The 14,581-nt window shown below is 39.4% G+C and overlaps 1 protein-coding gene and 1 pseudogene across 4 annotated transcripts in view; both read left to right on the top strand.

The window, feature by feature from the left end:
- Positions 1–14,581, top strand: part of UIMC1 (ubiquitin interaction motif containing 1) — a 131,214-nt gene that overhangs the window by 32,464 nt on the left and 84,169 nt on the right. For all 4 annotated transcript variants that reach the window (XM_012178271.4, XM_060415699.1, XM_060415697.1 and 1 more), the window contains exon 3: positions 236–320. In XM_012178271.4, coding sequence (XP_012033661.1) covers positions 236–320 — 85 coding nt within the window. The remainder of the gene's footprint in view (positions 1–235; positions 321–14,581) is intronic.
- On the top strand, positions 337–12,975 carry LOC132659820 (selenide, water dikinase 1-like; annotated as a pseudogene).

Here is a 14,581-nt window from a genome sequence, read left to right as displayed (position 1 = left end):
TATCTGTATATTACAGTGTTTTATTTTTATTGGTTCTGAATCTACATTTTTCTTTTTCTACCATAAAGATCTGTTTCTGATGTTTTCTTTGAACATTTGCAAAGAATGTTACAAAACATTTACAAAAACACTGATTCTTTAGAGGTTTAGTGGCCTCTGTTAGCTGTAGAGGAGGATAGAAAGAGTACTACTTTTAATGGCAATCAACCTGATCATGTTTCTTGTTTTGCAACAGGAGCCAAAGGAGGAAAATGGATTGCAGAAAACGAAGGCAAAACTGTCAAATAGAGCAAAGTGTTTGGCTAAAAGAAAAATTGCACGTATGTTTTCATTTTTGTGTTGAGAATGGTTTGGAAGTTTCAACAGTCATAGAATTGACACTAGTTTCTTCATTAAGAAGAGGTTTCTCTGAATAAGAATGTGTGTGGTTCTTGTTAATTCTGGATTCCATTAAAATTTGTGGGATCACAGTTACCTAGAGTGTATAAAATTGATTATTAAAGGCAGCATGTTGAAATTAAGAATGTACCCTTTCAGAGTTAGGCACACTTGGTTTTGAATCCTTGTTTCCACTTACTATGTGGACTTTAGGCAAGCCACTATAGCCTACTGCTGTTACCTCATCAATAAAATGAAGATAACACGTAGAAAATCACTTAGTGGCTCCAATAATGGTGTTACTGTTTTGATCACTAAAATTCTGTGTGTCTCCTTTACTCTCAGCCCTTTATTCTGGTATCAGATGTGTAAGGTTTTTTTTTTCTCCCCTACACAAAGCACTTCTGCAACTCTTTGGACACTGGGTGCCCTATAGTTTATGGAAATATGACACTGTCAGATCCCACAAGCTAAAGGCTTAGTTCTGCATGACTTCCCCTTCTTTTAGATGACAATTGCAAGTCCAGGTTGTTACCTATGCTTCTGACCCATTGGCTGTAAATCAGAGGTTCTTGTGACCCTTTTTTGTGTTCAATTAATTTGCCAAAATGGCTCTCAGAATTTAGGGAACAGTTTACTTATTAGATGACTGGTTTATTATAAAGGATATAACTTAGTAACAGCCAGATTGACTTCCTTTGTGGCTCAGACTGTAAAGTGTGTGCCTACAATGCCAGAGACCTGGGTTCAATCCCTGGGTCGGGAAGATCTCCTGGAGAAGGAAATGGCAACCCACTCCAGTATTCTTGCCTGGAGAATCGTATGGACAGAGGAGCCTGGTAGTCTACAATCCATGGGATTGCAAAGAGTTGGACATGACTGAGCAACTTCACTTTCACTTTCATTATAAAGGATGTAACTCAGTAACAGCCAGATTGAAGATATAGGGCAAGATATAGGAGACCTGGGACCTCCTTGACCTACCCAGGTATGTCACCTTCTCAGTCCCTGTACATGTTCACCAACCTGGAGGCTCACCAAACATTATAGTTCAGGTATTTTATGAAGTCTTCATTATACAGGTATGATTGATTAAATCATTGTTCATTGGTGATTGGTCCAGCTTCCAGCCAGTTGCTCTTCCTTCTCTGGAGGTTGGGGAGTTGGAATAAAAGTTCTAATCCTCTAGTAGCTTGGTTGGTTCCCCTGGCAACCAGCCCCCATCCTTAGGGGCTTTCCAAAAATAAGTTCATTAATAGAATCTCTGGTGTGCCTAAAAGGGAATTGTTATGAATAACAAAAGATACCTTTATTGCTCTTTTCATTTAGGAAATTCCAGTTGTTAGGAGCTGTTAGGAAATTCCAGGATTATTAGAAGCTCTGTGTCAGGTGCCAAGATTCAGTATATATTATTATAAATCACAATATCACAAAAATTATTTATTGGAAGTTCTTTCTCTTCTGACTTTGTTACTCAATTGTGAAGTTATTTAATAATGACTATAACTTTGCATTTTAATGTCATGTGAGATGTTTAAGTATTTCAGTGAACTTGTTAAAATGTATGTTAACTAGCTGAGATTATTACAAAATGTTGAAGATACAGCAGAATTTTTTTCATGTTTAATTTGAATTTAGGTGATTTAAAGTATAATTCTCAGCCTTATAAAATAAGCCATAATTGTTGTCATTGCTAAATCGTTGTGGTGTATCTAGAGGTGGCTGTCACTGTGATGTCCATGAGGCAGCAGTGTGCAGTGGCATGAAGTAAGGTCTGAATTCCCTACCCAGGAGTTGAACCTGGGCAATGTGGACGAAAACCAGGAATCCAGACCAGCAAAGGCTAGAGGCTAATTTTTTTCCTGGATCTTTGCCCCCAGTGAAAGATGCATTTATCATGGAGACAAAAACTGTAAATGCAGGTATAAAGTTTATTATTAGAGACATAGCATAAGAACAAGTGGGAGGAGCACACAGAGAAACAGTTTGTTTAGTTAAGATAGAAGCAAGGCAGAGATGCACCTGGAGAGAAGAGGTGTGGGCGTCCCCCATAGTGAGGAGCACAGAAAATGTTAAGTCATTTATATAGGACAGTTCTTCCTAGTCTTCTTTAGCCACTTATCTGGTTTCTTTTTCCACACCTGACCTGTCCTAACCCTCCCCTGGGTGTGCACAGACCTTTCAGTTAAGATGGATCCCACCGAAAAGGCTTATGGAAGGGGGGTAGCAAGGCTTACTTGGTCTGGCGTCCCCTGCCCTTTTGACCCCATGAAGGATTTTTGCATATGCATAGTGTCTCCTTTTCCTTAAGGATGGGGGAGTGTGTGACCTCTTAATCTTTTAACAGGTTTTGGTCCCACTCTGTCCCTGGCCTAAAACTGCCCAATGTCCAGTTATTTACCCTGTTCTTGTTGGTTTTTATATTGAGGTATAGGTCTTAAAATATAGACAGAAGTCCAGTCATAAATTTGTAGTCCTGGAGCCCATTTGTCTCTTACTTCAGGAAATGTAAACAGGGGCTGGTAATGAATGACCAGCCCTAGGAGATATGAACAGGAGGCCAGTTGTGGATAGCTGACCTGGGGCCCATCTATCTGCTGCCTCAACTATGATTGTGTGTTAGTCACTCAGTTGTGTCTGACACTTTGTGATCCCATGGACTGTAGCCCACCAGGCTTCTCTGTCCATGGGCTTCTCCAGGCAGGAGTACTGGAGTGGATTGCCATGCTTTTCTCCAGGGGTCGAACGCAGGTCTCCTAAATCTGCCTTGACAGGTGGGTTCTTTACCACTGGTGATACCTAGTAGCTCAGACAGTAAAGAAGCTTTATGTGTAGTAGGTTTTAAAGTCAGGTAGCATCAGTCCTCCTGCTTTGTTCCTTTCCTTCAGTATTGTGTTGACTATTCTAGATCTTTTGCCCTTTCCATATAAACTTTTATTTTTTTCATTTTGAATGCCTTAATTTATATTAGTCAATAAAATATGTAAAGATTTAAGTGGGCAGACAATTCCCATCATCTTAATAAAGGCACTGTTTCCTGTGGAAAAGAAATTGATTGAAGTAGTTGTTACTACTTTTTATCTGAGCCTGGATAAAAGATTTATTTCTGACGAAGGAGTGAGAGAGGTCTCCACATACACAAAAAGGACTGTTATAAGAGAGATGAAAAAATGTAGCTTTTTTCCTGAGATGATTTAGAGAGCAGAACTAGGACACAGACCACAGGGAAGATGATTTGATTTCAAGAAAGAATTGTCTACTAGCTGAGCTGTCCAAAGATAGGGTGGGCCACCTGGCCAGGTAGGCAGAAAGCTGGCCTGGATGACTTTTAAGATTCTTTCCAGCTCTGATATTATATGAGGCTCTATTAAGTACAGAAGCAAAAAAAAAGACCACACTTTGTAAACAGAATATCACTATTCTGGGGGCAAAAGTTGCTGCTGATGGTTTTCCGTTGGCTGACAAATGAACATTGCCTATGGAATGTGGAAGAGACACATTCTTAGTAGTGAAAATTAGGTTTACTTTGGGCCAGACTGGAATCAGCTTCTTTTTACATGCAAAATCTTAAAAAAAAATTCAACCATATACTTGGCGTATAGTGGGGGCTTTATAAATATTTATTGAACATTAAGAACTGGTAGTTCTACTTAAGATTATCCCCCATTTTAGAGAAGAAGAAACAGGCTGAGACCAATTAAGTGACTTTTGTAAGATTATCCAACCACTAAGTGGGTGAGTCTTTATTCAGACAAGGACTATTAATTCTCATACTCAGGTTCAGTGAGTGAAAGAAAGTATTTGATATGAGTTTATCTCAAGCTGACATGTATGTGTGTGTGGACCTGATGGAGGCAGAGCAGTGGTCAGTGCCTTTGTCTGAGACCACATTTCTCTTGGGAGACAAACAGACTCTAGAGAGCATGTACCAGGACTGGCCAGCTCTCCAGATGACCATACCCTTCTTCTGATGTAATCACTCAACTTAATCCAAATCGTTTCATTGATGTCTTAGCAAAAACAGTATTTTCATTTCAGTCCAGTGTTTAGTTTAGTGGGTGGGGGTATGGGGCATGGGATGACCCAGGCTGGCAAGCTGCACTGGTTGGAGTAGGTGGTTTGCTTTTGTTGTTGTTGTTTAGTTGTTCTGTTGTATCTGACTTTTTTGCAACTCCATGGACTATAGCCTGCCAGGCTCCTCTGTCCATGGATTACCCAGGCGTGCGTACTGGAGTGGGTTGCCATTTCCTTCTCTCCATATAAACTTTAGAATAAGTTTGTTTGTATGTACGAAATTGCTGGAATTTTGATTTCGATTATATTGAATCTACAGATCAGGTTTGTAAAATTGATATCTTGACATTATATAAGTCTTTGTGTTCCATGATATGGAATCCCTTTAGTTAGTTAATTTTTACTTGATTTTGTTAATCAGAGTTTTGTAGCTCTCCTCATATAGATCTTGTACATTATTTTATTACCAATGTAAATGGTATTGTGTTTTAAGTTTCAAATTCATGTGTGCATGTAGTGCCTGACTCTTTGCAACCCCTGGACTGTAGCCTACCAGGCTCCTTTGTCGATGGAATTTTCTAGGCAAGAATATTAGAATGGGTTGCCATTTCCTACTCCAGGGGATCTTTCTGACTCAGGGATTGAACCTGTGTCTGTTGTATCTGCTGCAGTGGCAGATGTATTCTTTACCATTGCACCACCTGGAAAGCATCAGATTTCAAGTTACACTTGTTCATTTCTGGTATATGGAATGTGATTGACTACTGTTCTTGTATATCAGAACCTTAGTATAATTACTTCTAGGAATTTTGTTGATTTTGTTGGATTTTCTACTTAGATGATAGTGTGATTTGTGAACAAAGACAGTTTTACTTTTTCTCTTCCTTGTCTGTATGCCTTTTATTTCCTTTTCTTGTCTTATTGAGTTAGCTGGTATGTCCAGTACAGTGTTGAAAAGAAGTGATGAGAGGGCCATTGTAGCCTTTTTCCTATTTATAATGGGAAAGCTTTGAGTTTTTTCCTTTTAGTATGATGTTAGCTATACGTTTTTCTTTATAGATTATTCTCCATCAAGTTGAGAAAATTCTCTATTCCTAATTTATCGAGAGGTTTTATCATGGATGAGTGATTTTATCCACTGCTTTTTCTGAATCTATTGAATATGATCATGTGATTTTTCTTTTTCATTCTGTTTATGCATTGCATTATGTTAATTTTTGAAGGTTGAACTAGCATGCACATCTGGGATAAATTCCATTTGGTCATGGTGTATAATTCTTTTTATGTATTGTTAGGTTCAATTTGCTAATATTTTGTTAAGTTTTGCATCTGTGTTCATGAGAGATATTGGTCTGTACTTTTCTTGTAACATTTTTGTCTAGTTTTAGTGTTAGGGTTAATGTGGTCGCATGGAATAACTTATGTAGTATTCCCTCTATTTCTGTCCTCTGAAAGAGATTGTAGAGAATTTGTATAATTTCTTCCTTAAATATTTGGTAGAATTTATTAGTGAATCCACCTGGGCCTGTTGTTTTTTGTTGTGCAAGGTTAATTATGAATTCTGTTTCTTTAATAGGTATAGTCAGACTGTCTTTTTTTTTTTTAATGTGAGTGTTGGCAGATTGTGTCTTTCAAGAGAATTGGTCTGTTCCGTTGAGGTTATCAAATTTGTGGACATAGAGTTGTTCATACTGCTGCTACTGCTAAGTCACTTCAGTCGTGTCCAACTCTGTGCGATCCCGTAGACGGCAAGCTCACCAGGGTCCTCCGTCCCTGGGATTCTCCAGGCAAGAACACTGGACTGGGTTGCCATTTCCTTCTCCAATGCATGAAAGTGAAAAGTGAAAGTGAAGTCACTGAGTCATGTCCAACTCTCAGCGACCCCATGGACTGCAGCCCACCAGGATTCTCCATCCATGGGGTTTTCCAGGCAAGAGTACTGGAGTGGGGTGCCGTTGCCTTTTCCGAAAGTTGTTCATAGTATTCCTTTATTATTATTTTAATCTCCAAGAGGTCTGTAGTGATGGCCCCTCTTTCATTTCTGGTACTAGAAATTTATGTCCTCTCTTAGTTTAGTCAGCCTAGCTAGTGGTTTATCAATTTTATTGATTTTTTAAAAAACTACATCAGCTTTTATTTTGGTTCATTTTCTCTATTCACTTCTCAATTTCAATTTCATTGATTTCTGCTGTAGTTTTTATTATTTTTTCTTCTGCTTACTTTGTATTTAGTTTGCTCTCTCTCTTGTTTTCTTTTTTTTCTGGTTCACTAAGGTTAGATGATTGATTTTAGATCTTTTTTTGTCAGTGTATGCACTCAGTGCTGTTAGATGATTGATTTTAGATCTTTTTTCCCAGTGTATGCACTCAGTGCTATAAATCCCCTCTAAGCATTGCTTTTGCTGCATCCCAGAAATTTTGATAAGTTGTGTTTTCATTTTCATTTGATTCAAAGTATTTTTATATTTCTCTTGAGATTTCTTCTTTGAGCCATGAGTTATTTAAAGTATGTTGTTTAATCTCCATTTATTTTGAGATTTTCCTGTTATTTTTCTAATTGATTTCTAGTTTAATTTCATTGTGGTCTGAGAGCAGACATTGCATGATTTCTCTTGCTTTAAATTTGTTAAGGTACCGTGCCTGGTACATTGTGGGAGTGACAGAGTCCTGTTTGTGGGAGGAGGCAGAGGATGCAAAGCAAACCGGTGAATCTATAAAGAAACCAGCCTCATAGGAGAGGGAGGGGAGGAGCCCAACTGTGAGGTGTGTGGGCTCAAGAACCTTGTCTGAGCGGGAGTGCTTTAATTGGGAAAGTTATGAATTGGAAAACAGCTTCTGGTTAACTAGGTTCACTTAACTGAAGGGCTCCAGCTTCAAAGGGCTCTAAGATGTCCTGCAGAAATTACTGGAGTCCTTCCCGGAGAACCACTTCCAAGAAGAAGAGCAATTTCTTGTAGCAGATGTGCCAAGACTTGGCATTGGGATGGACACTTGTGTCTTTCCTCTGAGGCATGGCAGTCTTCCCTTGGTTCAAATTGCAGATTACATTTAGCCCATGGTTGCTGACCCTTATATGATGGGCAGGATAGCCTGTGCCAATGTCCTCAGTGACCTCTGTGCCATGGGGGGCACAGAATGTGACAACATGCTGATGCTTCTTGGAATCAGTCATAAAATGACCAACAGGGAAAGGGATAAAGTAATGCCCCTAAATATACAGGGTTTTAAAGATGCAGCAGAGGAGGTGGGAACGTCTATAACGGGTGGCCAAAGAGAGCTAAACCCCTGTGTTAAACCCATGGGTTGTTGTGGATACAACTGTCTGCCACCCCAACGAATTTGTCATGCCAGATAATGCAGTACTGGGTGTGCTTGTGTTGACAAAACGTTTGGGGATGCAAGTGATCATGGCCATGCACCAGTGGCTGGACATTCCTGATAAATGGAATAAAATCAAGCTAGTGGTTCCCCAGGAAGATGTGGAGCTGGAGTACCAGGAGGCAATGATGAACATGGCCAGGCTCAACAGGACAGTGGCAGGACTCGTATGTACATTCAATGCCCATGCAGCCACCAACATCACAGGCTTTGGGATTCTGGGCCATGCACAAAACCTGGCCAAACAGTAGAGAAACAAGGTGTCTTTTGTGATTCATAACCTTCCTATCCTGGCCAAGATGGCAGCTGTGAGCAAGGCCTGTGGAAACATGTTTGGCCTTATGCATGGGACCTGTCCGGAGATGTCAAGAGGCCTCCTGATGTGTTTACTTTGTGAGCAAGTAACTCAGTTCTGTGTAGAGATAAAGTCCCCCAAATATGGTGAAGGCCAACAGGTATGGATTATTGGGATTATGGAGAAGGGTAACCACACAGCCAGGATCATAGACAAGCCCCAGATCATTGAGGTTGCGTTGCAGTTGCCCACCCAGAATGTGAACCCCACACCTGGTGCCACCTCTTAATTTAGGCTGAAGCAGCTGTGTGGTTTTGTTTTAAATAGCTATTTCCTTTGTTGTAATTTCAATTAAAGACTATGAACAAAGAATAAGAAAAATAAAAGTTTTTATTTTGTCTTCACTTATTCTTTCTTTGGTATTCTTCCTTTGTTAATGTAGATCTGAGTTTTTGACCTAGATAATATTCCTTCTGTCTAAAGAACATCTTTCAACAGTATTTTACTCTACTTTCCTATTGCTTGCATGGTTTTCCGAGAAGTCAGATGTAACTCTTATCTTTGTTGCTGTATAGGTAAGGTTTTTCCCCTATGTCTTTTTTCAGTACTTTATCTTGGATTTTCAGCAGTTTGAAAACTATATGCCTTGGTATAGTTTTGGGGGTGCATTTTTGCTGGTTGGTGTTTTTTTTTTAATTGAAGGATAATTGCTTTACAGTGTTGTGCTGGTCTCTACCGTACATCAACATGAATCAGTCACATTCTTATCTATCTATCTATCTATCTATATATCTCCTCTTGAGTCTCTCCCTACCCATTCCACCCCTATAGATTATCACAGAGTGCTAGGCTGGGCTCCCTGTGTTATACAGCAGCTTCCCTCTAGTACGTGTTTTACACTTGATAGTGTAAAAAGGGGTAGGCTACCCACTCCTGTATTCATGGGCTTCCCTGGTGGCTCACACGGTAAAGAATCTGCCTGCAATGCGGGAGGCCAGGGTTCCATCCCTGGGTTGGGAAGATCCCTTAGAGGAGGGCATGGCAACCCACTCCAGTATTCTCACCTGGAGAATCCCCATGGACAGAGGAGCTGGGCAGTCTATAGTCCATGGGGTTGCAAAGAGTTGGACAGGACTGTGTGAATAAGCATAGTGTATATATGTCAGTGATACTTTTTCAATTTGTCCTACCCTGTCCGTCCCTCTCTGTGTCCACCAGACCATTCTCTATGTCTGCATAGAGAATAAGTAAAAAAGTTCATCAGTACTATTTTTCTAGATTCCATCTGTATGTGTTAATATACGGTATTAGTTTTTCTCTTTCTGACTTACTTCACTCTGTGTAACATGCTCTAGGTTCATCCACCTCACTACAACTGACTCAAATTCATTACTTTTTATGGCTGAGTATTATGTCATTGTATATATGTGCCACGACTTCTTTATCCATTCATCTGTTGATGGACATCTAGGTTGCTTCCCTGTCCTGGCTATTGTCAGTAGTGCTGCAGTGAACACTGGAGTGCTTGTGTCTTTTTGAATTGTGGTTTTCTCAGAGTATTTGCCCAGTAGTGGGATTACTGGGTCATATAGTAGTTTTATTACTAGTTTGTTAAGGAATCTCCATACTGTTCTCCATAGTGGCTGTACCAATTTACATTCCCACCAAAAGGGCAGTAGGATTCCATTTTGTCCACATCCTCTCCAGCATTTATTGTTTGTAGTTTTTTTGTTGATGGTCATTCTGACTGGTATGAAGTGATACCTCATTGTAGTTTTGATTTGCATTTCTCTAAGTGATGTTGAGCAATTTTTTCATGTGTTTATTAGCTATCTGTATGTCTTCTTTGAAGAAATATCTGTTTCTGCTGCTCATTTTTTGATTGGGCTGTTCATTTTTTGATATTGAGCTGTATGAGTTGCATATATATTTTGGAGATTAATCCTTTGTCATTTGCTTCATTTGCAGTTATTTTCTCCCATTCTGAGGGTTGTCTTTTAAAATTGTTCAACCTTTCCTTTCTTGTGCAAAAGCTTTTAATTTTAATTAGGTCTCATTGATTATTTTTGTTTTTATTTCCATTACTCTAGGAGGTGAGTCAAATAGTATCTTGCTATAATTTGTGTTGAAGAATATACTGCCTATGTTTTTCTCCAAGAACTTTATAGTTTCTGGCCTTACATTTAAATCTTTGATCCATTTTGAGTTTATTTTGTGTATGATATTAGCAAGTGTTCTAGTTTCATTCTTTCACATGTAGCTGTCCAGTTTTCCCAGCACCACTTATTGAAGAGGCTGTCTTTTCTCCATTGTATATATTCCTGCCTCCTTTGTCAAAGATAAGGTGCCCATAGGTGTGTGGGTTTATCTCTGGGCTTTTTATCTTGTTCCATTGGTCTGTATTTCTGTTTTTGTGCCAGTACCATACTGTATTGATGACTGTAGCTTTGTAGTATAGTCTGAAGGTAGGAAAGTTGATTTCTCCAGGTATGTTTTTCTCAAGATTGCTTTGGCTGTTTGGGGTCTTTTGTGTTTCCATACAGATTGTGAAATTTTCTGTTCTAGTTCTGTGAAAAATGTCATTGGTAGTTGGATAGGGATTACATTGAATCTGTAGATTGCTTTGGGTAGTATTATCATAATATTAATTCTTCCAATCTAAGAACATGTTATATCTCTCCATTTGTTTGTGTCATCTTTGATTTCTTTCATCATGTCTTATAGTTTTATGCATAGAGGTCTTTTGTCTCTTTAGGTAGGTTTACTCTTAGGTATTTTATTCTTTTTGTTGCAATAGTTAATGGAATTGTTTCTTTAATTTTTCTTTCTTATTTTTTATTGTTAGTGTATAGGAATGCAAGGGATTTCTGTGTATTTTATATCCTGTGACTTTACTATATTCATTGATTAGCTCTAGTAATTTTCTGGTGGCATCTTTAGGGTTTTCTATGTATAATACCATGTTATTTTCAAATAGTGAGAGTTTTATTTTTTCTTCTCCAATCTAGGTGTTTTTTATTTTTTTTCTGATTGCTGTTACTGGGACTTCCAAAACTATAATGACTAATAATGGTGGGAGTGATTACCTTGTCTTCTTCCTAATCTTAGTGGAAATACTTTTAGTTTTTAAACAGTGAGAATGTTTTCTGTGGGTTTGTTGTATATGGCCTTTATTATGTTTAGGTAGGTTCCTTCTGTGCCTACTTTCTGGAGAGTTTTTAATTATAAATGAGTGTTGAATTTTGTTAAAAGCTTCCTCTGCATCTATTGAGACGATGGTATGCTTTTTATCTTTCAGTTTGTTAATATGGTACATCACATTGACTTGTGTATATTGGAGAAGCCCCTAACCCTAACCCTAATTTTTTTATGGCAGGATAAACCCCACTTGATCATGGTGTATGATCCTTTTACTATGTTGTTGGGTTCTGTTTGCTAAAATTTTGTTTTGGATTTTTTCATCTGTGTTTGTCAGTGATATTGGCCTGTAATTGTCTTTTTTGTGATGTCTTCATCTGGTTTTGTTATCAGGGTGATGGTGGCCTTATGGAATGAGTTTGGGAGTTTCTCTTCTTCTGCAGTGTTCTGGAAGAATTTGAGGAGGATAGATATTAACTCTTCTCTAAATGTTCAGGAGAATTCACCTGTGAAGCCATCTGATCCTGGGCTTTTGTTTGTTGGAAGATTTCTAATTGTAGTTTTGATTTCAGTGCCTGTGATTGGTCTGTTCATATTTCCTGTTTCTTCCTGGTTCAGTCCTGGAAGGTTATACTTTTCTAAGAATTTGTCCATTTCTTCCAGATTTGTCCATTTTATTGACATACAATTGTTCCAAAGTCCACAGTCTCAGGCTGATCAGTTCAGTTCAGTTCAGTTCAGTAGCTCAGTCGTGTCCGACTCTTTGCAACCCCATGAATTGCAGCACGCCAGGCCTCCCTGCCCATCACCATCTCCCAGAGTTCACTCAGACTCACGTCCATCCAGTCAGTGATGCCATCCAGCCATCTCATCCTCGGTCATCCCCTTCTCCTCCTGCCCCCAATCCCTCCCAGCATCAGAGTCTTTTCCAATGAGTCAACTCTTCGCATGACGTGGCCAGAATACTGGAGCTTCAGCTTTAGCATCGTTCCTTCCAAAGAAATCCCAGGGTTGATCTCCTTCAGAATGGACTGGTTGGATCTCCTTGCAGTCCAAGGGACTCTCAAGAGTCTTCTCCAATACCACAGTTCAAAAGCATCAATTCTTTGGCGCTCAGCCTTCTTCACAGTCCAACCCTCACATCCATATATGACCACAGGAAAAACCATAGCCTTGACTAGACGGACCTTAGTCGGCAAAGTAATGTCTCTGCTTTTGAATATACTATCTAGGTTGGTCCTAAGTTTTCTTCCAAGGAGTAAGCGTCTTTTAATTTCATGGCTGCAGTCACCATCTGCAGTGATTTTGGAGCCCCCAAAATAAAGTCTGACACTGTTTCTACTGTTTCTTCATCTATTTCCCATGAAGTGATGGGACCAGATGCCATGATCTTCATTTTCTGAATGTTGAGCTTTAAGCCAACTTTTTCACTCTTCTCTTTCACTGTCATCAAGAAGCTTTTTAGCTCCTCTTCACTTTCTGCCATAAGGGTGGTATCATCTGCATATCTGAGGTTATTGATATTTCTCCCGGCAGTCTTGATTCCAGCTTGTGTTTCTTCCAGTCCAGCGTTTCTCATGATGTACTCTGCATAGAAGTTAAATAAGCAGGGTGACAATATACAGCCTTGACATACTCCTTTTCCTATTTGGAACCAGTCTGTTGTTCCATGTCCAGTTCTAACTGTTGCTTCCTGACCTGCATACAGATTTCTCAAGAGGCAGGTCAGGTGGTCTGGTATTCCCATCTCTCTCAGAATCTTCCACAGTTTCTTGTGATCCACACAGTCAAAGGCTTTGGCATAGTCAATAAAGCAGAAATAGATGTTTTTCTGGAACTCTCTTGCTTTTTCCATGATCCAGCGGATGTTGGCAATTTGATCTCTGGTTCCTCTGCCTTTTCTAAAACCAGCTTGAACATCTGGAAGTTCACGGTTCACGTTCTGCTGAAGCCTGGCTTGGAGAATTTTCAGCATTACTTTACTAGCATGTGAGATGAGTGCAATTGTGCGGTAGTTTGAGCGATCCTTTGAATTGCCTTTCTTTGGGATTGGAATGAAAACTGACCTTTTCCAGTCCTGAGGCCACTGCTGAGTTTTCCAAATTTGCTGGCATATTGAGTGCAGCACTTTTACAGCATCATCTTTCAGGATTTGAAACAGCTCCACTGGAATGCCATCACCTCCACTAGCTTTGTTCGTAGTGATGCTTTCTAAGGCCCACTTGACTTCACATTCCAAGATGTCTGGCTCTAGATTAGTGATCACATCATCATCATTATCTGGGTCGTGAAGATCTTTTTTGTACAGTTCTTTTGTGTATTCTTGCCACCTCTTCTTAATATCTTCTGCTTCTGTTAGGTCCGTACCGTTTCTGTCCTTTATCGAGCCCATCTTTACATGAAATGTTCCCTTGGTATCTCTGATTTTCTTGAAGAGATCTCTAGTCTTTCCCATTCTGTTGTTTTCCTCTATTTCTTTGCATTGATCGCTGAGGAAGGCTTTCTTATCTCTTCTTGCTATTCTTTGGAACTCTGCATTCAGATGCTTATAGCTTTCCTTTTCTCCTTTGCTTTTTGCCTCTCTTCTTTTCACAGCTATTTGTAAGGCCTCGCCAGACAGCCATTTTGCTTTTTTGCATTTCTTTTCCATGGGGATGGTCTTGATCCCTATCTCCTGTACAGTGTCGTGAACTTCATCCCATAGTTCATCAGGCACTCTATCTATCAGATCTAGGCCCTTAAATCTATTTCTTTTGATTTAGGTCATACCCGAATGGTCTAGTGGTTTTCCCTAGTTTCTTCAATTTGAATCTGAATTTGGTAATAAGGAGTTCATGATCTGAGCCACAGTCAGCTCCTGGTCTTGTTTTTGTTGACTGTATAGAGCTTCTCCATCTTTGGCTGCAAAGAATATAATCAATCTGATTTTGGTGTTGACCATCTGGTGATGTCCATGTGTAGAGTCTTCTCTTGTGTTGTTGGAAGAGGGTGTTTGCTATGACCAGTGCATTTTCTTGGCAAAACTCTATTAGTCTTTGCCCTGCTTCATTCTGCATTCCAAGGCCAAATTTGCATTACTCCAGGTGTTTATTGACTTCCTACTTTTGCTTCCAGTCCCCTGGAATGAAAAGGACATCGTTTTTGGGTGTTAGTTCTACAAGGTCTTGTAGGTCTTCATAGAACTATTCAACTTCAGTTTCTTCTGTGTTACTGGTTGGGGCATAGACTTGGATAACTGTGATATTGAATGGTTTGCCTTGGAGACGAACAGAGATCATTATGTCATTTTTGAGATTGCATCCAAGTACTGCATTTCGGACTCTTTTGTTGACCATGATGGCTACTCCATTTCTTCTGAGGGATTCCTGCCCATAGTAGT

This window comes from Ovis aries, chromosome 5 (genome assembly GCF_016772045.2).
Source record: "Ovis aries strain OAR_USU_Benz2616 breed Rambouillet chromosome 5, ARS-UI_Ramb_v3.0, whole genome shotgun sequence".
NCBI lineage: Eukaryota > Metazoa > Chordata > Mammalia > Artiodactyla > Bovidae > Ovis > Ovis aries.
Note: the sequence above shows the minus strand (reverse complement) of the source record. Positions and strands in the feature narration are given on the sequence as shown.